The sequence below is a fragment of the Sphaerulina musiva genome (genome assembly GCF_000320565.1).
Source record: "Sphaerulina musiva SO2202 unplaced genomic scaffold SEPMUscaffold_1, whole genome shotgun sequence".
Taxonomy (NCBI): Eukaryota; Fungi; Ascomycota; class Dothideomycetes; order Mycosphaerellales; family Mycosphaerellaceae; genus Sphaerulina; species Sphaerulina musiva.
In genome coordinates this window covers 2,049,622-2,073,308 of record NW_016017383.1, presented here as the reverse complement: position 1 = coordinate 2,073,308, position 23,687 = coordinate 2,049,622, and the positions used below count along the sequence as shown (strand labels likewise).

The following is a 23,687-nucleotide window of genomic DNA, read 5'->3' as shown; positions in this document are numbered from 1 at the left end:
GCTGCTCGACGCTGTATGTACTGTACGTACTAGGCCTAGTAGGCTACTACCTCCCCAGTCCCCCTACAGCTGCGGCTTGGTGTGCCTCGCTTCGAGCGCCCTGGCCCATGGCATGGGTGTAATAATATAAGCATTGGATGCTGGTTCTCTTGCAGGACCAGCATGCTGGCTCTCTCGGAGCTCTCGATTCGGCTGCGAAAAAAAAAGACGGCGCTGGCTCCCACTCTCTACTGACGCGCTCGTAAACAATGTGCCTGTAAACTTCGATTGCACGATGACCGGTCGGGAGCCCGATCCAGCGCAGAGCGTCAAACTGCAAGCGATCGAGTCACACATGTTCCGCTAGCGATGCACTCTTCGAACAGGAAATGGTTGCTACTGCAGCACTTTCACGTGGCATCGCACCCAAGCAGCTCCGAACGAGAGAGAGAGCGCCTCTCAATCCCAAGCTACGCCGATCCGGGACGCCTGCCGCAAGTCTATCTTTGTAGCGCGGCCGCTGTCTGAATCCCAACTCGACACCCCCTGCTTCTTCGCCGCAGCCTTGCTGCCGTGATCGCAGATTGCTTTGGCACGCGGCATGATGAAGCACAACGCCAGATCCGAGCGCGTCACGTTCTCTCCCCTCCTCAGGGCTCGAATGGCTCCTACAAGTAGCTCTCGCAGGATCAGAGGAGTGCGGAGCAGCGAAAACCCAGTGCTGCGCTCGCACGCGACCGTAGGCTTCGATTCAGTTCACAGTTCAGGTGCACAGGCTCGCTTGTTGCTGGCGAGCAGACTGCGGAGGAGGCGCTGCACCATCATCATCATCATCATCATCATCATCGTGCAATGGCATTCATTGATCCTGGCGACAGCAGCAGCGACACGTACCGTGCCGTAGCACTTCGAACGGTGCGGGAGCTGGGTGATGATGAGGTGACGCCTCTGGCTCGGAGCAGCGCGAGCGCGTTGCGGGTAAACAGAAGGAACGAGTCTCAAAGTGTTTGGCGCAAAGCTGAACCCTTGGCCCGCCCCAAAAAGAAACAGAGAGAGCCAGAAGCTCGGAACGCGACGCACGGACTAGAACTAGGCCATCTGAGACAAAAGAGACTAGTGCTGCCCAATCGTTCTACTGCAATCGTCTGGCCTCGGGAGCGAGCAGGGGGAGCAAGGGAGCAGGGATGCGTGTGAGTGAGATCCGCTTGGCTTTGTTCGGAACAGGAAAGGGAGCAACAAAGCAGCACAATTCGCTGACAACAAAGCACTCGCATGAAGCGTGTGATGATGATGATGATGATGATGCTGCCTCCTTTCCAGAACAGGCCAGCAGACGCCCAGCGGCTTCCAAATAGTGACTGCCCGTAAGTGGCATCCCGCCCCGAACACATGGTGCTGTGCTGGCCGTCGGTCATCACATCAACAAACGGGAAGGAAAACGACGTCGACACGCTGGTAGGTCGGTCGACGGTATGGTCGGTACAGCCGCACAGGTACTGTAGGAGGTAGGTAGGGTAGATGCCTAGGCAGGTGGATAGGTAGGCAGGCGGCCATTCGTGGCATTCGTTGCACGCACGCGCCCACGTCGGCCCGTTTCCCTGTGTATATACTCTCTTGGGCCATTTTACCATTCACAGACTGCTGAGCTGGGCTGGCTCGCCCTCTGCCCGTCCAGTCTTGTCTCGCCTGACTTGACTTTGTGCGGGCGCGGGCGCGGGAACGAGAGTGGTGGTCACTGCGCAGTAGTCTGGAGAGAAACTCGGCCCACGCCAAAGCCTGGATCTTCTGCGCAGATGCTCCCAGCCGCACTACTGCTCTAGCTTCTCCTCTCCCTGCTAGCTGGCCTGGCTGCTTCCCGCACTGTACATATACATCTGCGCCCGCAGGACGGAGGCTGCCAGACGGTCTCGCCCTCCGTGCGCCAAAGGCACACTCTAAACAAAGGATCGCCACGCCCCCTTCACTCGCACACCTGAAAGCTGACTTCACCTCGTGGCCTCTCGCTCCTGCTACTCGACCGTCCGCCCGACGTTCTCACGGTGGATCCACCGCCGCCCTGTTGACTGCCCATCTGGCTCTAGGTCGCCCATACGACACATCTACTACTGTACCTGGCCAGCAGCCGCCGTCGTCGACCTCCTTCCGCTCCTGCGTTACAGCTTGAGTCCCCTGTGCGAGCCTACCCCCATCGACCCTTCCCAGGATCGCGCCCTTCTGGAGACCCTCGGGGATTAACAACCACAAAGCCACACCTCTTTCCTCCCCCCTCCCCCCCGAAGAATACCAGCGCTGTCCACCCTTGTACCACCAGGGTGTAACGCAACATCTGCACGACCACACTTTCGGGTCACTTCAGATCTCGCCTCCCCGGTTCGCGGGCGACGAGGCGCTCCGACAGTACAATCTATCACCAACTGTAAGCCCAATTTCCCACGTCTTGGACTGGGTAACGCCGAACGCTCTCGCAAACCATCACCTAGGCGACATCGAGCGCTGCGTGCATATAGCTGCGTCACAAGCAGCCCAATCGGCACGCAATCGCCCCCAGCTCGAGCATCTCTACCCGTCGCCCAAGGCGTTCTCTTCCACGTCGTCGGTCTCTCTGGCTTGAGTACAAAGCCTGCTCGTACCCAGCGACTCGGATCCTGCAGCATCAACCAGATCGACTATCGATCTCCAGCCAGACTACACCCAACACCACCACTCGACTCGACGTAAAAGCCGTCGCAGCAACCACCCTCCGTGGCTTTCGTTCACACTCCACCAGGTCACTCCTGGCGGGACGTTAAGGCATCTTACCACTCATCACCACCATTCGTCCAACCGCTTCCGACTCCGCCAGCGGATTACAATCAGCCATTCGGCTTCACCGACCAACAAACCGCAAACGTGGCTGCAGCGGTAGCATACCCTCCTTCAATGGGACCTGGACAGGACCATATGGCAACTAGCTTCACTGCTCGGCGGCCCAACGCTTCACACCTCCCAGCTTTCGAGCTTCCACCGCCACCACTCAGTCAGAAGTACCATACCGGCGGCTATTCTCACATGAGCAACAGCCAACATTCATCTCCTGCAACCACTCTGACTAGTGTGGGCAATCTCTTGACCCCTCCCAGCAACGGCTCTGTGGACGGCATCAGCCCCGTAACGAGTGTCCCCCACAGCAACGGTGCAGTGCAGTCGTATACGTCCAACAACGGGAATGGCATGTGGCCACCACAATCGAACAACACGCCTTACGGATATCAGCCGTCAGGAACGCCGCAGCAGTCGTCCTATCAAGGGACGCGCAGCTTGTTCTCACCGTCCCTGAACTCGATCATTCGTGGGAGCAACTCACCCACTGCAAGCGAAGCCCTCCCTCCGCCATCTTACAACGATATGCACCACTATACCACCTCGAGCATGGGCATGCCACAATCAACGGCGCCTGCGCCACAACACTATAGCTCCATGTCCGCTCCCGTCACGCAGGCATCGCCCGTACACACGCAAGACTCGTTTGCACGGCCACCTCCCACGCCCACGACGTCCTACTATTCACATCAGTCCTACTCGACCGGGCCTTCGCCTGTCGCGCAGAGCCCGATGAGCGGCGGTGGATTGAGCAAGATGTCGCCTGTCAACCAGCAAGGCCCCATACCGTCCCTCCACCACCAGTCTCAGCCACAGTATGCCCAGCAGCAGCAGTATCGGCCACCCAGCTATCATGGCATGGGAGGTGCAGCAGTCCTCTCCGGCCACTCGATGAGCGGTGTGCCCGTCGGCATGATACCTCATTTTAATAACGGGCATGCCGCTCAGATGCACCACATGTATGGGCATCAAGCCCCCAACCCTCAAAACGACAGACCATTCCGATGCGATCAGTGCCCTCAATCCTTTAACAGAAATCATGATTTGAAGCGACATAAGCGAATTCACCTGGCGGTCAAGCCGTTTCCTTGTGGACACTGCGACAAGAGTTTTTCTCGAAAAGATGCTCTCAAGGTTCGTACTCTCTCTCACATTGATACCTACATCCTACCATGGAACATGCGTTAATCATCTACCCACAGAGACACGTCCTCGTCAAAGGTTGTGGCCGAGCAGGCGCAACAGACGTCAAGGAGCTCGACGGGACATCGCCCAAGAGTGACAGCTTAGAGCCAGTGATGTCGACAACATGATGTCGACAACATTGTGCTCAGCGTAGAGTGTTCTGTTCTTGAAGCGAGTCTTTTTTTCCCTTATAAATACCAGCCCTTATTGTACGAAGACGACCGATTATGTTACGACCACAAAACCAGAGGAGATCCGAGAGCCGGCAGGCATGGACAGCATGGCGTTGGGTATAATGAATGGGAGGGCACATTCGTCCTGTCATTGGGGGAGCAATATTGACGGGCGGGAGCAAGCCCATGAGTAGTAGGATGTCGGTTCATGGCGAGAGCGCTCGACAGGAGGAGGCATGTGGAAGCAGCAGCTTGCAGCTGGCTGGGTGCAACTGGGGCAGAAGGCTGGGAAGGGTAACCACAGGAGGTACCTTGTCTTACCCTGGGATTATCGTTAACACCGACGCAAAGCGTTCCCAGAGTTGATTTTTCTTCTTGACTCTCCAATCATGTCATCACGTGACACGTCGGGTCAAACCTACCCTGTACTTTTCCGTCTCATCTGCGATCTCTCGATGTTCTTCAAACTTAAAACGAGACCCCTCTGACAAGGGTACATACAGTCGTTCCAGTGTGGGTCTCGTTAAAACTTGGCCGGTTGAAACAAGCTCGTATAGTAGCAGTGTGACGCGAAATGTGATTCGCATGGTCCTTTTTGGAATGTTTTCTTTCTTTTCTGATCTTGTCGTATACACTTGTCCCTCCTCCGCTTAGCAGTAGGACGTCCTGTCTTACCTCCGAAATTATGGCAGGCACCTTTTGAGTACATTTCCTTATTAGACGATTTTGTCCTCAGGATGCGTCTGTGAAGTTGCTTGCTTGCTTGCTTGCTTGCTTGCTTTGTTGCATGCCCACAGAGGACCAATCAGTCGGGACAGCACCAGCCAGCACCACAGCACTTGCAGCTGCAGAACTTTGCAGAAGGCCCTCAACCAGAGACACCGGGATCCCGGTACGCTCATCCGACCATGACGTGTACGTAAATATGGGTTCGCGGCGGAGTTTTCTCCGGGGAGAGATTTCAGTGTCGATCTCTGGGCGTCATCGCGATCTCGGTCCGGCAGACGGAGGTATGCAGACTATGCAGGCTATGCAGACTATGCAGACTGGATTGTCTTGTTTGGACCTTCCTTGTACATGTACATGTGATTGAATGAGTGAGTGACTGATTGACTGACTGCAGAGCGTTGCAATGGCACTCATGAGGGCGTACGAATGTCTTCTGGGTCGTCTTTCAAGAGCAGCTGCGTTGGAATCCATCATAGTTCGCCAAGGCGCGATCGCAGTAACGACACGTCGCAGCATGCCATATCTTAGCTCATGGAGAGGATGGAATGGGCATTCCACCTCATTTGCAGGATGGGTCCAGACTCCGATCCTGTGAGGCAAGTGAGTGAGAGTGTACTGTACTTGCCTTACTGACGATGTGAGAAGTAGAAACCACGTCATGGACGCGCAGAGAGCGAGGAAGGCGCGAAGGAGAGGTTACCAGGTACCTACCTATTGATGAGCGTGAAAACAAATAGAGAAGGTGCAACTGAGGTGAAGCAGACACCTCCAGTAGGTACTGTAAGAAGAAGTTGCGAGTTCCACTGGCATATTGGTATGGCACGGCACGTTGCCCCAATGGAAGTGGAACGCATTCAGCAAACCACACACACGGGCACGGGCATCGCGAATAACACGTGCTATCGCATTGTACCTGCTTCACTTCACTTCACTTTTCCCGCCTTCACGTGCAGGCAGCAGGCAGCGAGCGAACAGGCAGGCAGGCAGAGAGACAGACAGGCAGGCAGGACACAAGTCGGACATGTTCTTGCCACACTGACGCCGACATACCAGATCACTTCAAGTTGACTTTATTGCGAGGGCAGCAGCACCATCATCTACACTCGCACTTGACGCTATTGTCGTTGTTGTTCTTGGTGGCGGTGGTGGCGGTGGTGTCGTGGTGTCGTGGTGATTGTGGTTGTGGTGGTCGCTGTTGTTCTTGTTCTTCTGCAGTGGTGGTGGTGGTTGTTGTTGTTGTTGTTTTCCCCCCGTCGTTGTCGACTCCGCTCAGTTGCTCCACAGAGCATCAACATCAACAAACAGGATTCCCGTCGGTTGGCATCGCCGCCGGCCGTGCTCTCGTTCCCGCCCGCAGCCCCATCTTGGATGTCCGCCCTCCGCCCACAGCATCATATTCATTGACAGCGACTATCCGTCCGCGCGAGCCTCCCTCCCCCTCTCGATTTCCATTCCGACTCCAGGCCAGCTCGAATCAAGCAGAACGACTTGGATAGAGGGCGAACAGCACCGATAGCATTCACACAGCAACCACGTCGAAGCACGACTTACACCACAGCCTTTTCTGCTGCTCTACACACCTGACCTGCACCCCCATGCACTGACGGAGCCGCGACCGACCGAGCCCATGGCTGATCGATACCGCGCCAACCGCCCGACGGCGAGACGGCCCTTGCTCGAGCTCAAGAATCGCATCAACAACCCGCCTCCTTCGCAGCGCCACGGCAAGTATGTCAAGGGCGAGACATCCTCCAGCCTCCCTCACAATGAGTCTTTGGAGCCCAATGGCAACCTTACAGTCCGCAGCAATGAATACCCAATATCGCCAAAGAACAAGCACATTTCCCGCATTGCCAGTGATGATGCACGCGACTCCAAGCGCAATTCCGCCATTTCCACCGCCTCGACGACCGCGTCTAGCGTAAGACGCAAGACATATATTGGGCATTGGCAGCTAGGTAAGACAATCGGCAAAGGAGGCTGTTCGCGAGTGCGCGTCGTCCGGCACAGACACAGAGACCAGTATGGCGCTGTAAAGATCATCACGAGATCTGTCGCCGAGAGCACGCGCGCCCAAAGCCTGGCCAACTTGATCGAGAGTACGAAGCTGTCGCCTGGTCTATCCGCTGTCGGATACAAGCCTATCCCATATGGTCTCGAACGTGAAATCGCTGTCATGAAACTCCTGGAGCATCCTAATATTGTACAGCTGTACGATGTCTGGGAAAACAGAAATGAATTGTGAGTTCGTGAGAGGCTTCGTTGTACCATCTCATATGCTGACACCCCATTTCAGATATCTCATCATGGAGTATGTCAAAGGCGGTGAACTCTTCCATTATGTAGATGAGCGCAAAGGTCTTCCCGAGGACGAGACGGTATACATCTTCCGGCAGATTGTATCAGCTCTGCTGTATTGCCACAGATTGCTCATCTGCCACCGCGATTTGAAGCCAGAGAACATCCTGCTCGATCGCGAGAAGCTGACTGTGAAGCTCATTGACTTCGGTATGGCTGCACTGCAGCCCCAGGGTCGACTGCTAAGCACGCCTTGCGGGAGCCCACACTACGCTGCTCCAGAAGTGGTCAGTAGTAGGCCGTACGACGGGCCTCAAGCAGACGTCTGGAGCTGTGGTGTCATTCTCTATGTCATGCTGACTGGCACCACCCCTTTCAACTACGACCATAACAACGATATCCGCGCACTCTTTAGAGATATCACAGCTGCCAGGTATATCATGCCCAAGGATCTGAGCTACGAAGCGCAGGACCTGCTTGGACGCATCTTCATACCCAACCCTGCGCAGCGTCTGACCATGGACGAGGTCTGGGACCATCCTCTTCTGCACAAGTTTGATGCCGAATTTGGCTTGGACGGTCCCGATGGCACCAAGGAGGCCGCGGTGGGCAAGCCGCCGAGCATCGACGAGTGGAGAGTCAAGCGGATCCAGGACATTGATCGTGAGATCCTCAGCAACATGCGTACTCTGTGGCACAGTGAAACAGAGCAAAGCTTGATCCAAAAACTCCTTGACAAGAATGAACTCAACCAGGAGAAGCTGTTCTACGCAGCCTTGCTCAAACATAAAGAGGAGACACTGGAGAGCTATGATGGAGGAGCAGATGATATCAGCTACTCGGCCAGTGATTATCATCACAGCCGCCCACTCAACGAGGACGCTCCTCCCATGCCCAGCAGCGCACAACGGTCGCAGTCACAGTATTCTATCATGAACGACGAACATCTGCGCCCGAGCTCTAGCTTTGCTGCACCGCCGCCATCAGAAAGCAGTTACGATCCTTATCGAGCTTCACGAGATCCACTCATCAACGCCCAAGGAGAGTATATCAACGTGAGAGTGCATCGTAGCGGTACGAACAGCACAAGAAAGGGCAGTATGGGGCGCAACCTGCGCCATCCCAACTCTGCTCGGATTGAGACTCTGAAGAACGCTCACCGCCGCCAGTCGACCACATCCTCAAGCTTGACACGCTCGGGCAGGAGCAGGTCATCTCTGCAACGATCCTCAATGTCTCGCCACTCTTTGGCAGGTTCCTTATTGCCCAGCAGTCCCCCTGTCATGCCTACAATGCGGCCGTCTGATGTACACAAACGTCGCGTGAGCTTCGGCCATATTCGTCGCGTTTCCACCACCAGCGCCCTCACGGCTCAGACCTCGACTGAAGGTTCAATGCCACCAACGCCCAGTTTACCAGCACATCTTCGCGAGCATCAAGCAAAGCTCGTTGCCAAAGAACAGCAACTTGCCAACTCCAGCCCGATATCTCGCTTTAGTCAGCCTGTCAAGTCCCGTAAGGAGCGAGCTACTACAGCAACATTGGAAACCCCGCGTATCAAGGTTCGCAAGCCAAACACACCAGGGCACTATATGCGCCATGAAATTCGCAAGCACAGCGCCGAATTGGAGAAGGCGTGCGAGGAGGCGTTCTTCAGAGACTCGTTGGGCTCGAATACGACTGCTCGATCCTCGTCGACGGACAAGCCTTCGCAATACGACACTCCACCGTCATCCGTTGCTACCAAGCCATCAGCCAGTCCAGATCTGCCTTCAACTACGAAACCAGCACGACGACCACTTCCCGAACTCCCGAAGGACACGCCCAACTCATATTTGTCCAAGACAATCGAAGAGGCTAGGTCCAAGCTCACAGCTTATAAGGCGAATGGTGAGGATAACACTGCAAAGTTTGAGGAAGTCATGCGAGCTCTCGACAACATCCTGCCGGCTACTAGATCTACGCCGGACAGGCGGGTGGTTTCTGCGCCCGAGACGGTCAAGCTGTCAGATCAGCAAAGATTTCTGCCTATCATATCAGAAGAAGGCAGCGATCAGCGGAGCAGTAGAGAGGGCGTCAACTGGCATCGTAGTGTGACTGCGCCAGTCAACAAAGAGCGTAATCCCGAGGACAGGACCATCAGAGTCGTACCACCGGCTTCACCTGGTTCAGTGGCACCTCTCAATGTTCGTAAGCGAAGCAATGGCAGTCCAGCATCTCATGATCCGCGCCGAAGCCCTGAACCAAAGGCACCAACGGACAGTCTGCACCGCAAGCTGAAGAACCCAGACACGTCGGGATTAATGTCCATCGACGAGAACAGTGCACTCGGCACGCCCGCAGCTATGCGCAAGAAGCGATCTGGGTGGTTCGGCAGGAGCAGAAAGGACGACGATACGCTCAACGGAGAAACGCTGATAGATGCGGACAGTAAAGATGATCGGTGCAAGTCATCAGTGCCGTCTCCACGCAGTGCTATTCCTGGAGACTCAGCTCTGCCTGGTCCGTTCAATGAGAGCCATCTGCGCAAGACTCGTTTTGCCAGCGGAAAGATGGGGCTGTCAAAGTGGTTTGGCAAGATCGGTCGCGACAAGGGCATAGACAATAGCAACGTGACAGACTTGGGTATGTCGAGGGCCCTCCGTGGCCATGGACTCGTGCTAACGATGGTCGTAGACACTACCATTCTCACCAATGCATCATTGGACTCGTTGTTCTCTTCGGCATCCCCAGCACCTTCCAGCAATGAAAACCCGCCGGCGGCGGCTCCGGAGCGATCATGGTTTGCGCGCTTCTTCCACATCAAGCCAGCAGCTCACATTCTCTGCTTCGAGCTTCGGCGCGGAAGGGCGCTCCAAGAACTGGTCGTGCTTTTCAAAGAGTGGCAGCGTCATGGTGTTCGTGACCTGCAGTACTCGCGGGAGAGCAACTCGATTTCTGCACGAGTGGACAAGTCCAACACGCTGAATATCAAGCCTATCACTTTCCGAATCGAGCTGTTCATAGTGCTGGAGGATAGCCGCAAGGTCGGCCTGTCCATTGCTCGCTTCGTGCAGGTCAAAGGTGCCATCTCTGGATTCCGTCAAGTGATTGATGTCGTCGATGGTGTGATGAGAAGTAGAGGCTGGCTGGTGAAAGACGAGGACAAGTGGAGAGCTCTCTGTGAGGTGGTTGAAGGACCACGTCGGACCTAGAGGTAGTACGGGAGAGGGAGAGGAGAATTGGCACATGGCACTCGACTGATCTCGCTTACGACCAGTCATCTGGACTTGGAGCGAATTGGACGCGTGCGAGCGAGCCTAAGTGGACGACATGATTTGTCACAAGCATCGGCACCAGCATTGGCAATGTCCGAGGCAGGATGAATGCTTCTCGTTCGAATGATGCAGACTTTGGGGCCTGCAGGAAGGGTGCAATGGCGGTGTGTGTATTAACGATAATGTGTACTGGAGTAGATAGACTGCAACCTCAACAAAAGCTCGCTTGAAGGATAAAAATTTGGCGTGCCACCACCACCCTCTTTCACTATCTAGCTACCCTGCACGCTCCGTCTCGTGCGCTATCACCACAATGGTGGCCAGGTGAATGTTCGGAATCTGCTGGTTGCGCATGGAGTTGCATGACGCGGCGGCTTTTTGATTGGTACACGTTGCACAGGGAGGGAGATCCTATCCACAGTGGATGCATTTTTTTCTTGGGAAGTTGGGATCAACACCATGTTCCAGCGCTGGAAGTCTCTTGTGTGCTCGAGCAAGCGGAGACATATATATGTCTGTCCATCATCAAAGGAAAGCAGCTTTGGTCGTTGAAACGCTGCGAGAAAGAAAAAAAAAAATCAGGAATCATCAATCTCCCATCACCCGAGACCAAGACCAAGAAGAGGAAGCAGATAACATGCACTGCAAGGTAGCTACAGTACGTGCATCATTCCGGTAGGTACTGTGGTGAATGGACGTATGCCGTCTCTGCTTGCATAATAGGCGAAAACGAGGAGAGGTTCAGGGCTAGGTATGTACCTACCTAAGGTATGTATGGGTAAGTATGGGTCAACTCTGGAACCTCTTCTCACCATCTGCACTCTGCATTCTGCATCTGCCCGTCTGTCTGTCCGCGTGAGTATGTTAATGCCAGGCTAGAGCATGGACGGCATGGAATTGACCCAATGTTTTTGAGAAAGAGAGAGAGAGAGAGAGAGAGAGAGAGATCGTTGACTGTTGATGGTTAGGTTGAGTAGGTAGGAGGTAAGGTAGGTGAAGGTGTAGTCTGTACCAGGTAAGTAAGTAAGTATTGGCATTTTCCTGTACTGCTAACTATCGGCCTAAGGTACCTTACTATTATTTATGTCTGACTAGATCTTGGGGATTGAAGCTTGTAGCTAGCTACTACTACTGACTTACGACACTCTTCACAGCGTGATATTAGGCACAAATCACTGATCTGGTTTCTTCCTCGTCGCCTCGCGGCTGTTGTTGTGGTAGTGGAATCTGAGCAGAGTGCTTTATGCTGCTCTGAGAAGAAAAAAGTTTCACTTCACTCATACGTTTCAGTGAGCGCTCGTGCGTTCAACTCGGCTGATGCATTCACCTTGGCACAATCCATAGACTTGCTGCTCGCTTTCACCTTACTTCACAGTTTTCCCGCACTACTACAACAACATACCTAGGCTGGCTGGCCATTATGGGTCTGATGGAAGAAATCACCGCGCAAAGCTCTCCTGCTACATCGAAACAAGTCGCAACTTCAGCAGAAGAGGAAGCACAAGGACGAGAAGATGAGACTCTCTCACACCATCACCACCACGATCACCAACAGCCTCAAGAAAGTAGTTGGAAAAAAATCTGGTCCGAACTGCACCACACCTTCACAACCCGCGACGGCCTCATCGGCACCTACGACTACGCCTACCTCTTCACGCCAGACATATGGCCTTTCAACCGCAAATACCACCACGAATCCGAAAAAGAAGGAGAAGAAGAAGCTCACCAGCAGCAGCAGCAGCAGCACATCCCACCCTTCTTCTACCCCAACGACAAAATCCCTCTCCTCCTCATCCTCATCCTCGGTCTGCAACACGCTCTAACGATGATTTCGGGCATCGTAACGCCCATCCTCGCCATCGCACGAGGAGCATTCTATCTCGACGTGCAATCGACCGAGTATCTCATTTCCGCCGGCTTCATCGTCAGTGGAATAGCGACATTCTTGCAGATTACGAGGTCGAGATTGGGGAATTCGAAATGGTATCTCGGTTCCGGGTTGTTGAGTGTGGTCGGGCCGACGTTTGATATTATTCCTGTTGCGCTCAAATATACGCAGAGGTTGTATGAGACGGGAAAGTGTCCTAGTACTACTACTACTGTGGTGGAGGGAGGAGGGGGTGGAACGACGAAGCTGCCGTGTCCGGATGCGTATGGAGCGTTGATTGGAAGTATTCTGGTGTGTGTCTGGATGCAATTTTTGGTGGCGTTGATTCCGGCAAAGATTTTGAAACGCGTGTTTCCAGCGACAGTGACGGGGGTGCTGTTGCTGGTGTTGGGAGTGTATCTGGTCACGACGGCTGGAGAGTCTGTAAGTTCTTTATTTCTTTATTTCATTCCAATTGATTGGAGAAAACAAGAGAACCTGTCGCTGACATCCTTTTCTTTTCTTGCTATTCCAGTGGGGAGGCGGCTCTAGCTGTCTCGACGGTACAGGCATTTACGCTCTCTGTCCGAATACCAATGCCCCCAAGCCATTGGTCTGGGGCGATCCCAAGTTTATCGGTATAGGCTTCTCTGTCTTCGCCACCATCCTGATCGTGGAGATGATCGGCAGTCCGCTGATGAAGAGCGCGAGCATCATCTTCGGTCTTGCTATTGGCAGTGCCATCTCTGGCGCGACTGGGTTTTGGTCGGTCTCGGGGATCGAACAAGCACCAGTGGTCACGTTCTTGTGGGTTGAAACATTTAAACTCAGCGTTGATGGGGCATTGATTCTGTAAGTGAAAACGAGCATCTCGGAAGACATCACTCACTCTCGCTCGTTTTGGGCTGATTTTTCGCGACTTGGAGGCCCCTCATGATCCTCTTCATCTGCGAAGCTATGGTCTGTATGCCTTCGATTGCCGCAACATCAGAAGCTTCCGCCGTAGAGACCGAAGGTGAAAAAGCAAACACCCGGATTCAGGGAGGTATCTTATGCGATGCTCTGGGCAGTCTCCTTGCGGGTCTGGGAATGACAATCCCTATGGTTTCACATGCAGGTGAGTATGACAAACAAGTGTGAGGGAGTCAAGAAAACATTGACTGACCATGATGGAATAATCTTGCAGGCAATAATGGTGTGATTGTGGTGACAAGCAACGCAGTAAGTTACGCTACTTTTGTTGTGCTGTGCTGAACAATGGTGACTAACTTAGCGCCTGTAGAGTCGCAGAGCTGGTAAGATTATATCCCACACCTGAGTGTTCTTCCTAGCGTTGGTATCGCGAATGCTGACCTATGGATGTCCATCATCGCAACAACAGGTTACTGTGCGAGCGTAATCATCATTATAATGGGGATTTTTGGCAAATTTGGTGCTGTATTTGCCGCAATGCCAAGTCCTGTGCTTGGTGGCATGCAAACCTTTCTCTATTCCACTATCGCCATTTCGGGTCTGCGAATTCTAGCAACAATTTCCTGGACTCGACGCAACCGATTCATCCTATCAGCTGCATTGGGACTTGGACTCCTCGATATTGTGGTACGTATAATGAATGCATTAGTTCGGTATATATAAGCTACGTGAAACGAAGAAGAGAAAGAAAAGAAAAAATAAATCCAGGAGCTTTTGCTGATATACTACTTACAGGTTCCGGAGTGGTTTTCACAAGTGCTGGCCTATCGTGGAGACAATGTCAATCTGATGGGCTTTCTCGAAGGAGTCAATCTGATGGTCGAGACCCCTTTCATCTTGAGTATGATCGTGGCAGTCTTCCTGAACACGATCATGCCCAGAGACAAGAGAGAGCCGCTGCTGTGAAAGAACGCAGGTGAGCGAAGGAAGGTATCACGAGATCCGGTAGGTACTTCATATCATCCACGATGATATGTATCACTAGTGATGCCTGAGTCTTCTGGTGCTCGCCCATCGGGGAAGGGCAGGGGCTATCAGACCTGGAATGGCACCCTTTGTTTCCAGACTGTCTCGAAGGAGGAGCAGTTTCTCGTTCGAACAACCATAGACAGTTCTCATGGGAGTTCTGTTTGTTTGTTCTCAAATAATCAGCAAATTCAGTCAGGCATCCTGGATCTAGAAAATAGATCAAGATGGCATACCTACACGCGCCCATTCATTTTCTTCTGTTACATGTCACAGACAGCCGAGCTGAGCAACAATACCTAACCTACCGCTGTTCAGAAACACCCAACGGGAGCTACGTACGGTAGCTGAGCAGCGGTGTAAAGCTCGGCGGCGCACGATGGAACGAAGACCGAGCCCAAAACCTAGAAGTGCCTACGCAAAGGTGCAGAGGACAGGATGCGAATCGATGCGTTGATCATCGCTCGGGAGATGCTGTATAAGCTTTTGTACTCCCTCCCTACAGGGGGCAGTGTAACGTTGTAGCCAACCGCTTGCTGTTCAGTCGTCACGTAGTTCTGTTCATTGTGTGTTGGAAGTCGTACATAGTATGGGGGGAGGAGGGTTTGTTGTCTTCGGTCTCGCGTTCTTGGGCAACAGTTTAGTAATCCTTTTTTGAAGGGATTTCTTTCATGGCCGTATAAAGAAGAGAGCAATGTTGCCACAAAGTTCTTGGTCTTTTACGCTGTGAACCCGCACTAGGGATGGATGTAAGACAGAGCCCGTCCAATCGTCTGCCATTTTCCTGCTGCGCGCAAAGGAATATACTTTCTGCTGCTCAATTGGAGTTCCGTCAAATTGGAGTTCCGTCAAATTGCAGCGTCGTACAGATTGCGTGATTCGCGGGATTTTCAGCTGTGAATGCGTTATCACGACGCAGGTTGCAGGCAGTATTGGCCGAATTGCAAGCTTTTTTTCTCAGAATGACCGCGACGGCAATGGGATCGTTGGTGAAAGCAGCGCATCTGATCCATGTGCAAGGTCCAGTCGACAATGCGTGCTCCTGTCCATTTCTGCTTACATCAAATCTCTGCACACGAGGAACCTGCCTGAGACTTCCAACTATCCTCGATGAGTCCATCGAACAGATATCGACATTGCTGTGACTGTCCAAATAGCCAAAATAGCCGAAGTCTTGTTTGTCGGACACGGCGAGATTCCCCGTATGCACGCGGCGCTCTGTTGTAGCAGGATACGCACTGGAATGCTCGATAGCCATTGCCACACTGCTACACCGCACATTCTGCAGATCAGTTGAGGGAGGTTGCACAAGGTTGTTGTCGGGAAGGGCGCAATGTATTTGGGGTATACTGCGGCACAGCAACTGTACTGCGCAATTCGTAGATCAAACTTCACCTCCAAAGAACATCAGACCACCACCAGAGAGTTGGGTTACGTGTTCGTGGCGTGCGTCCATAGCAGCAGAGCAAACGCGAGATGCAAGCGGGTGGAGCCGCTGAGCGCAGTGCGACCGTCGGACCGTGACTTGTTGCGAGAATGCCTGGGTCCCTGCAAGCGGCGAGGGGTCCGCGGCTGCAGCTAGCTGGAATTAATATAACAACATGCCTCAAAGACGCCACAATGCGCCTCACCTGCTTCGACGTAGCCAGTCTACCGGGCTTGAAGGTTGCCGCACATTCTCGCCGGGGTGGATTCGCCGCTGTGCTGGCTGCAGCTCCCCAAGAGAAGCAGCAAATGATCGAGATGCCATGGAAAATGTGGTGACATTCGACCCAAGGCACAGCACAGAAGATCAGGTGGCACCGTGGCATCTTCTCAAGATCGATGGTGACACACTGTATCCAGGCGCCGGTCTAGAACGTCTCTACGAGAACTGGCGTGGCGAGTGTTTGACAGATCTTGTTCACTCGGTGCGAGGTCCGCTTCCAACAGCTAGGTTATGCACTTGACCAGGCCCACAATCTCCAAGTTTGCCTGGTAAATATCGTAAGCTATCATGGATGTTGCATTGCTGCGGCACGGACGCGTCGTTTCTAAGCCACCGGTGATTGCAAGTGTGGAGGGCGCCCACTCCGTGGCCTGTTGTGTCGACCTACGATCCGTCGGTCTTGCCTCCTGCTCCGTATACAGGAAGGATGCTAGGAGGCAGCAAATGACGACCGATGGCAAGTCGTGACTAGCGTCGTTCTTGGAGCATGGGCCAGATCTTCAGGGTCCGCGTACTAAGGCACGAGGGGCGCCGCCATTCGCTGGCGACGTTGGTCGACCTGGTAAAACTCCTCCTCGGTGCTAGTCTAGTCGTCTCTTCCAAACTCTGCTCATCATTCTTGGAGTGAAAGCCGCCGCCGCGCCAGCCGTATTCGCGATGGGGTCTTTTCAACAGCCAGGCTATATGCCACAAGCAGACTGGAACCACGAGGGCGTGGCACAGATCTATGCCCCAGACTTTCCGGGTAATGAGCACCCAGAAGGATCGGGCTACAGCTTCACTAGCGACTCGACCACTGGATCGACACTGGTTTATGGCTACAGCCCGCAGAGTATTCCGGCAACAGATTTTCATCTCCCGGGTGCCCCAGCAAGCGCGGGGAAACACTTGACCTCGCATCGTTCAGCCACGACCACCGGAGTGGAGGAGGAGAAGCACTCGAGAAGAATCAAGCGCACAAGAACGGTAGGCCCCTTCGCACTCCAATGGATGACGATGTATCATCATACTGACAAGCGCCAGGCATGTGAAGAGTGTCGAAAACGCAAACAGAAGTGTGATGGTATGCATGCGTCCTTGAAGCAACTCAAGTCGACAGATGCTGACACTTGGTATCCGGCAGGGGGCGAACCTTGTCAGTCGTGTGATGAACAGAGTACGGATTGCAAGTATCGTGATGTTCCTCCAACGAAGTATGCTCGTTGTCGACCAGGCACCAACGACATATGGCTAACCTTGTTGCAGGAAAGACGACTCGATGGAGAAGATGGTCAAAATTGCAGAGAATTATAACAAGACGCTGGCAACTCTGAACAGCGACATTGACATGATGAACGCCACGCTCCGCGGTATTGAGGCTCGATTGAGCTACGGTTTGTTCCCTTGGCAGCGACAAGACGGCTACGCAGACCACAGCCCATCGAGCTTATCGTCTTCTTTTCGGCGGGAGTCGGAGTAGCATTATGAATTGCAAACCATTGCGTGACGACGGTAGTGGCAGTCCCTGCACAGGTCGAGCGATTCGCGTCTGCGGGGCCGGGGTGTGAAAGACGTCTCTCATATATTGGCATCGATTGGTGCAGGTAATTACGGCCGTTGGTAGCAGATCGCGCATCAGGTAGCTTCATATCTGCGGGCGGCGTTATGGAAAGGCTACTAGGTTCCCGTCTGTTGGAGTTATTCAATTTCATATTGGCGAATTCACGAATGGCCAATCGGCTCGTCCGCGTGCGCTGCACTGCCAGTTTTGGGTACTTCGCGTTTACTCTTATTCTGCTGCCGTGCGGCCCCTAGCGGGACTCGGCGTTTGCAACCGCAGGCGAGACATTCGACTACAGACACATTGGCCTTGTCCTTCTTGCCGCCGCGCGACAGGTTCTCCACGCCTGTGATGCAGGTCTGATGCTCAATGAGCATCGCATTGCAAGCTTTGCAGATAGCTCGCTTGACATCCGTCTGCAAGCGTACCTGTGATTTGAGGGCGACTTGCTTGAGCTGTGCAGTGAAGTAGAAGGGCAAACCGCTTCTGGGCGGTTGCCGGCGCGTGGCATTTGTGTCCAGCTCGTGCAATTGAGCAGTGCCGTGGTCTGCCGTAGAATTAGTGCTCTCGGGTTGTGCTGATGGCGCCGCCGCCTGAGACGCGAGCAATAGAGCAGCTTGGTGTAAGAAGGCGATTCGAGCCACCAGGTGCTTGTTGGGTGCGCCTTTGGCACCCTGTTGTGGCTTGTTCTTAGCCATAGCGCGCAGGTCGTGTCGCTGGAGGTGGAAGAGAGAAGAGGTGGGAGAGAGAAGACGAAGAAGAGAGAAGTGGAAGAGAGGAGAACGAAGGAAGGGAACCAGAGAAAAAAGCGAAAAGAGCCAGCGGAACGTGCAAAGGAGGCAGGAGTGAATGTGAGAGTGGGGTGGCTGCCGAGAACGGTAGTCGCGAGAGAAGCGCTTCTTCCCGCTCCCTTGCCGCCGCTTGCGGGAAGAAGCTTGGCCTTGATCGCCTGTCTCCCTTCAGCTTGTCCTTCGTCTTCTCCATCGCGGCTTCACCTCACCTCACCCACATTGCCATAGCCACCGCCTCATCGTGCTGCCATCCTCACCCTCCTCACCTCCACTCCTCCGCTCCTCCACTCCTCCCTCACACCTAACCGAGTCTCGTCGCCGACTCGCGCCCCCCGCTGATTTCTCTTCCTGAGTAGCTACTCGACGCCGCACGCCGCACGCCGCTGCAGCCTCGTACTTCGCCGTCGCATTTCACGCGCCCACCAACACCACATACGCACATCTGTGCATCATGTCTGGCGAGGAAGATCTCATCGACTACTCCGACGAGGAGCTGCAGCCCACCGATGGCGCTGCTGGTGCTACTGGCGCAGCTGCTGCCTCAAACGGCGAGGCCAAGAAAGGCGATCTGACCGTCTCTGGAGCTGGCGCCGACAAGGGCAAGGGCAGTTACGTCGGTATTCACTCGACCAGTTTCCGCGACTTCCTCCTGAAGCCCGAGCTTCTCAAGGCCATCACAGATTGCGGTTTCGAACATCCATCAGAGGGTTAGTCATCTCCATACACGTGCTTAGAGCGACCAGCCATCACCGCCATTCTCGAGCGAGGAGCGTCCGTCCATCTAGTCCATCAGAGCGAGAGCAGACCAGACAAGCATAATAGGATGGGGGGCTCCAGGAACATGTGTCCGCACAATTACTGTCGAGTTCATGTCAAGCTTGGCAAGACCACGTGTTGGCAGAGGCAGAATGATGGGGCATTGCGACGCCGTCGCGCAGTCAGACGCCATTGAAGTCCTTTTGATGGAGAAGAGAATGTTTGGCGCACATGTCTTTCTTCATAGGCACTGAAGGCTTTGATGTGTGGGCTGGAGCACCGCGATGCGTATGGCTTTGGCCAGCCTGCGCTTTTCGCGCTGTAACGTGGTTGCGATCGAACGCTGTGATGGATGGACGCTCTGCTCTACTCTGCTCACGGATGCATTGGCGCGAAAACTCGATTGGGCGAACCCTTCTAACATCACTCTGCAGTCCAGCAGGTGTGCATTCCGCAAGCTATTCTTGGAACCGATGTGCTCTGCCAGGCTAAGTCCGGTCTCGGAAAAACAGCCGTTTTTGTGCTGTCCACTCTTCAGCAGATTGAGCCAGTCAATGGCGAAGTCAGCGTTCTGGTCATGTGCCACACGCGTGAGCTCGCGTTCCAGATCAAGAATGAATACCAGAGGTTTAGCAAGTACATGCCGGAAGTCAAGACCGAGGTCTTTTACGGTGGCACTGACATCAAGGAGAATGAGAAGCTGCTCAGCAACAAGGCGACACACCCACACATCATTGTCGCGACTCCGGGTCGCCTGAACGCTCTCGTGCGTGAGAAGAAGCTTCGACTGGGAAGTGTCTCCCGATTCGTGCTCGACGAGTGTGACAAGATGCTTGATCAGATTGGTAAAGTGATTTCCTTGCTCATAATGAGACGCCACTGACATGTTGGTAGATATGCGTCGCGATGTGCAGGAGATCTTCCGAGCCACGCCACCTCAGAAGCAGGTCATGATGTTTTCGGCCACACTGTCCAACCAGACTAAGCCTGTGTGCAAGAAGTTCATGCAGAACCCACTCGAAATCTATGTCGACGACGAGGCGAAACTTACTCTGCACGGACTGCAGCAGTATTACGTCAAGCTCACTGAGGAAGAGAAGAATCGCCGCCTCAACGATCTGCTCGACAAACTGCGCTACAACCAGGTCATCATTTTCGTCAAGAACACGCTCCGTGCCAGTGAACTCGATCGCCTCTTGCGCGAGTGCAACTTCCCATCCATTACTGTGCACTCCAACATGCCCCAGGAAGAACGGTAAGCTTACAAAACTTCCTGTGGTCGTCAACAGCTGCTGACTATCTGCCAGTATCAAGAGATACACCGCCTTCAAGAACTTCGACAAGCGTATCTGTGTGAGCACTGACGTCTTTGGTCGTGGTATCGATATCGAACGTATCAACCTGGCCATCAATTACGACATGCCGGACTCCACCTCCAACAAGGAGGCTGAGCGACAAAAGACTGTGGGTGCCGACAAGGGATCCGCGGAGTTCAAGGAATCTGTTGCGCAAGCAGCGGATACCTACCTGCATCGCGTGGGCCGTGCTGGTCGTTTCGGAACCAAGGGTATTGCAATCAGTTTTGTGAGCTCTGATCGCGACATGGAGGTGCTGAAGGCCATCGAGGCTCGTTTCGAGAAGAAGGTCGACGAGTATCCAGAGGAGGGCGTTCAGCTTCAAGATGGCGAATAAATTCAGGAGTCAAATCGTCAACAGAAGACGAGGATGATCTCGAGTCTGGATGAAAAGTAGCATCGGTACGAGAATTTCCTTAGAGCGCGAGATGGTGTACTATTACAAAACGAGGTCTCAAATCACAGTCACGCACCGACCACCTGACCACCATCGTGATTGGATCAGTATAGTACAAACCGCCTGACCTTCCACAAACATGCCGCATCGGCATGACCCAGGCGGAGAGCATTAGACCAAGCGCGAAGCCCAACCCACTGTGCTTTCACGAACGTTCGACCTCTCATCACCTTAGATTAATTGACAAATATGGGACACTTCGCATTCCTCACGGGAGTTGTTGCATTGGCTTGCGGACACTTGGCTCGAAGCGCTATCGTTTCGAATGGAAGCCTCTCAGCGATAGCAGAAGCCATTGAGGAGCGCACGTTCTTGGAGCCAATCGCTGCGTCATTCTTCGCGGACCACAGCAGCACTCAAGTCAGGATTAGTAAACGAAGTCTGACAATACGAGACTCAGCAACCAACCTCACCGGGAACGTGGCTCTGCAGAGTGCAGGCAGTATGTACTATGCTGCTAGGGACTTCCGACGAGGCTTCGGCCAGCAATATGCCAGGTTTGATGTGAAAGGAGACGGCAAGAAGAAAGTCCTGCAAACGGAAGAATTTAGAGACGTGATTGGAGAAGTTGTATGCCACGATGGCAAGATTGGCCTCAGCTTTACGCAGGACATTGACTTCCAACAAGTGAGGATAAACCTTTTCATACCCCCTGTGTCCCGACTAATGAAGATTCATCCCAACAGATCAAGCACGAATGGCAGTGGACTAACGAGGATGACGGTCATGCTGTTATTCTTGTTACAGAAACCTATGACTGTGATCGTAACAGAACGGACGGTACGACACGGCAACCCTGGCTCGTGAGTGAAATCGCTTTTGACGATGGACAATATCATGTCGAGCTCTTGGCAGAAGCAGTGAGCTTCCAGGAAGCATTCGGCCTGGCCTGGCATGTAAGCATCGCACGCGACACAGTGTCCATACCACACATCACTCGCGATACACATCCCGGTCAGATCTCACTCAATTCGAACTTTTCTGGCATGAACATGAACCTGCCACCATCTTTAGCCTTGAACCCGATCTCAGCAAACGCCAAGCCAATTGGCATGGTCTCGTGCGATCCTTGGTAAGCAAAGTAACAGTTTGAAGGCATCCCCCTAACCCTCAAAGTCACACTGAGCCCGCCTTTCGCTGGGCTGCTGAGCTCATAAATATACGTTGTTGAGCTCCCTCTGCATACTCAGAAATACTTACTTCGACCTGTGACAATTAGCTATACGGCAGGTGAGTTTGATTTCCGGATCGACATTGATGGACTCAGCGGGGGAAAACTCCGTGTCACGACTCGTGACATTGAAGCAAGTATTACACTACGACTGGATATATATCAAGCTCTTGCGGCAAAGACGTCGAATGACCACGAAATATGGGGTTTCGTGCCACCTGGCGCAGGTATCTACATCAAGAACATCCTCGACATTGGGCCAACTTTCAAGTTCCTTGTGTCCACGAGCTTCACTACACCAGTCGATGGAGAGCTTGCGTTGGCTCTTGGTTACAAGTTCACAATGGCAGGACTGATGGACTTTGTCTGGGACACGGACAACCCGACAGGGAAGCTGACTGGATTCAATCCCGAATTCGAGACGCTGGCCCCTGGAATATCAAAGGATGTCGAGCTTGTGGCTCGCATTGGACCCAAACTCGAGCTGAGCCTTGACTGGCTTGTTTTGGATCAGGGTGGCAAAGTGGGCCTCACCTTTGCCGCCGGGACATTGTCAATGAACGCGTCCACCGACAACAGAACAGTCCCCTGTGATGGCAAAGGGACTAATGCCATCCCCTTGACGCAAGCACAGGATTCCGACAATGACACGCTGCGAGGCGTCAACTTGGATCTGAACCTCGATCAAGAGATTCTCGCCTTTCAATCCTTACACCTCCCCGGCAAGAAAGCCTCACACACCCAAACACTTGCTTCCACCAGCTACGATGTTTTCTCGGCCTGCATTCCCATCACCGGTGCCGCCCTCCTGACGCCCCGTATTGCTACCGCGAGCGTCCACAGCTACACACCTCACATCGGCGACTTGACGGACTGGATCCAACCCGCGAAATTGGTTGCTCAAGAGGTCGCACAGGCCTTCACTGCGCTCGGAGGTGCCGCCGTGGAATCTCTCACAGCAGTCGTCCTGCCTCAAGTCACTGCTGCTGTGGCAACTCTGACTTCAGAGGTGGTGGCGTCGGTTGTGACTGTGGCAGCAGCTGCTGCTGAGCCTGCTCGAGAAATGACTTCGGAAGTGGGAAATGTGGCGCATGAAATTTCACATGGATTTTGTGGGATTTGGGGATGTTAGAACGATGGGTAGGTACCTATTGGATGATATCACATTGTCGACCAATTCCATCCCTTTTGGTTGGGAAATAATGAAATGATCTTGTTTTTGACAGCCGCGCTTTAGAGACTCCGAGATTGAGAATACCTACCATCTACATACTTACGCTACATATGTAATGAATATTTTGTGTTCTTCTTATATCATGTCTCATTACTACACAACTCATCCCACCCCCCTTCTTTCCTTCTTTCCTCCCTTCCTGCCCTTCCTGCCCTTCCTGCCCTTCCTGCCCTTCCTGCCCTTCCTGCCCTTCCTGCCCTTCCTGCCCTTCCTGCCCTTCCTTCTTTCCTGCCCTTCCTTCCTTCCCAATCCAATCCAATATAAAATCAACCCTTTATCCTCCTACCAGGTACTTATCCTGATTAGAAAGCTGGCTAGGTATGTAGTACCCTACAAGACTCCTCATAATACCTACCTTATGTTCAAAGTGAAACTGATATCAACATCAAT

At 53.4% G+C, this 23,687-nt stretch overlaps 8 protein-coding genes across 8 annotated transcripts; 6 read left to right on the top strand and 2 right to left on the bottom strand.

Moving 5' to 3' along the window:
• The first annotated feature begins 1,931 nt into the window (after positions 1–1,931).
• Positions 1,932–4,618, top strand: SEPMUDRAFT_146030 (uncharacterized protein). The gene is made up of 2 exons (XM_016903409.1): positions 1,932–3,972; positions 4,041–4,618. The coding sequence occupies exons 1-2, from the start codon at positions 2,899–2,901 to the stop codon at positions 4,149–4,151; spliced, it is 1,185 nt and encodes a 394-aa protein (XP_016765021.1). The 5' UTR covers positions 1,932–2,898; the 3' UTR covers positions 4,152–4,618.
• Positions 4,619–5,495: 877 nt separating this feature from the next.
• SEPMUDRAFT_137634 (Pkinase-domain-containing protein) lies at positions 5,496–8,187 on the top strand (the record flags this gene model as incomplete). Its single annotated transcript, XM_016902845.1, has 4 exons — positions 5,496–5,525; positions 6,670–7,166; positions 7,222–8,069; positions 8,147–8,187. The coding sequence occupies 4 exons, from the start codon at positions 5,496–5,498 to the stop codon at positions 8,185–8,187; spliced, it is 1,416 nt and encodes a 471-aa protein (XP_016765020.1).
• A 3,514-nt stretch (positions 8,188–11,701) lies between these two features.
• SEPMUDRAFT_56724 (purine permease) lies at positions 11,702–14,443 on the top strand. The gene is made up of 7 exons (XM_016909410.1): positions 11,702–12,791; positions 12,883–13,199; positions 13,274–13,464; positions 13,534–13,568; positions 13,630–13,642; positions 13,729–13,946; positions 14,055–14,443. The coding sequence occupies exons 1-7, from the start codon at positions 11,901–11,903 to the stop codon at positions 14,223–14,225; spliced, it is 1,836 nt and encodes a 611-aa protein (XP_016765019.1). The 5' UTR covers positions 11,702–11,900; the 3' UTR covers positions 14,226–14,443.
• A 674-nt stretch (positions 14,444–15,117) lies between these two features.
• Positions 15,118–15,543, bottom strand: SEPMUDRAFT_104224 (uncharacterized protein; the record flags this gene model as incomplete). Its single annotated transcript, XM_016900534.1, has 1 exon — positions 15,118–15,543. One exon carries the CDS (start codon positions 15,541–15,543, stop codon positions 15,118–15,120), a length of 426 nt encoding a protein of 141 aa, XP_016765018.1.
• Positions 15,544–16,555: 1,012 nt separating this feature from the next.
• Positions 16,556–17,736, top strand: SEPMUDRAFT_146029 (uncharacterized protein). The gene is made up of 4 exons (XM_016903408.1): positions 16,556–16,959; positions 17,017–17,056; positions 17,117–17,186; positions 17,239–17,736. Exons 1-4 carry the CDS (start codon positions 16,651–16,653, stop codon positions 17,450–17,452), a joined length of 633 nt encoding a protein of 210 aa, XP_016765017.1. The 5' UTR covers positions 16,556–16,650; the 3' UTR covers positions 17,453–17,736.
• Positions 17,695–18,244, bottom strand: SEPMUDRAFT_56720 (uncharacterized protein; the record flags this gene model as incomplete). Its single annotated transcript, XM_016909409.1, has 1 exon — positions 17,695–18,244. Exon 1 carries the CDS (start codon positions 18,229–18,231, stop codon positions 17,695–17,697), a length of 537 nt encoding a protein of 178 aa, XP_016765016.1. The 5' UTR covers positions 18,232–18,244.
• Positions 18,245–18,539: 295 nt separating this feature from the next.
• On the top strand, positions 18,540–22,783 carry SEPMUDRAFT_122333 (P-loop containing nucleoside triphosphate hydrolase protein). Its single transcript, XM_016901762.1, has 5 exons — positions 18,540–19,925; positions 19,975–20,335; positions 20,388–21,519; positions 21,579–21,964; positions 22,112–22,783. Exons 1-3 carry the CDS (start codon positions 19,658–19,660, stop codon positions 20,770–20,772), a joined length of 1,014 nt encoding a protein of 337 aa, XP_016765015.1. The 5' UTR covers positions 18,540–19,657; the 3' UTR covers positions 20,773–21,519; positions 21,579–21,964; positions 22,112–22,783.
• On the top strand, positions 21,082–23,195 carry SEPMUDRAFT_112916 (uncharacterized protein; the record flags this gene model as incomplete). The annotated part of the gene is made up of 3 exons (XM_016901004.1): positions 21,082–21,519; positions 21,579–21,964; positions 22,112–23,195. 3 exons carry the CDS (start codon positions 21,082–21,084, stop codon positions 23,193–23,195), a joined length of 1,908 nt encoding a protein of 635 aa, XP_016765014.1.
• Positions 23,196–23,687: the final 492 nt, after the last annotated feature.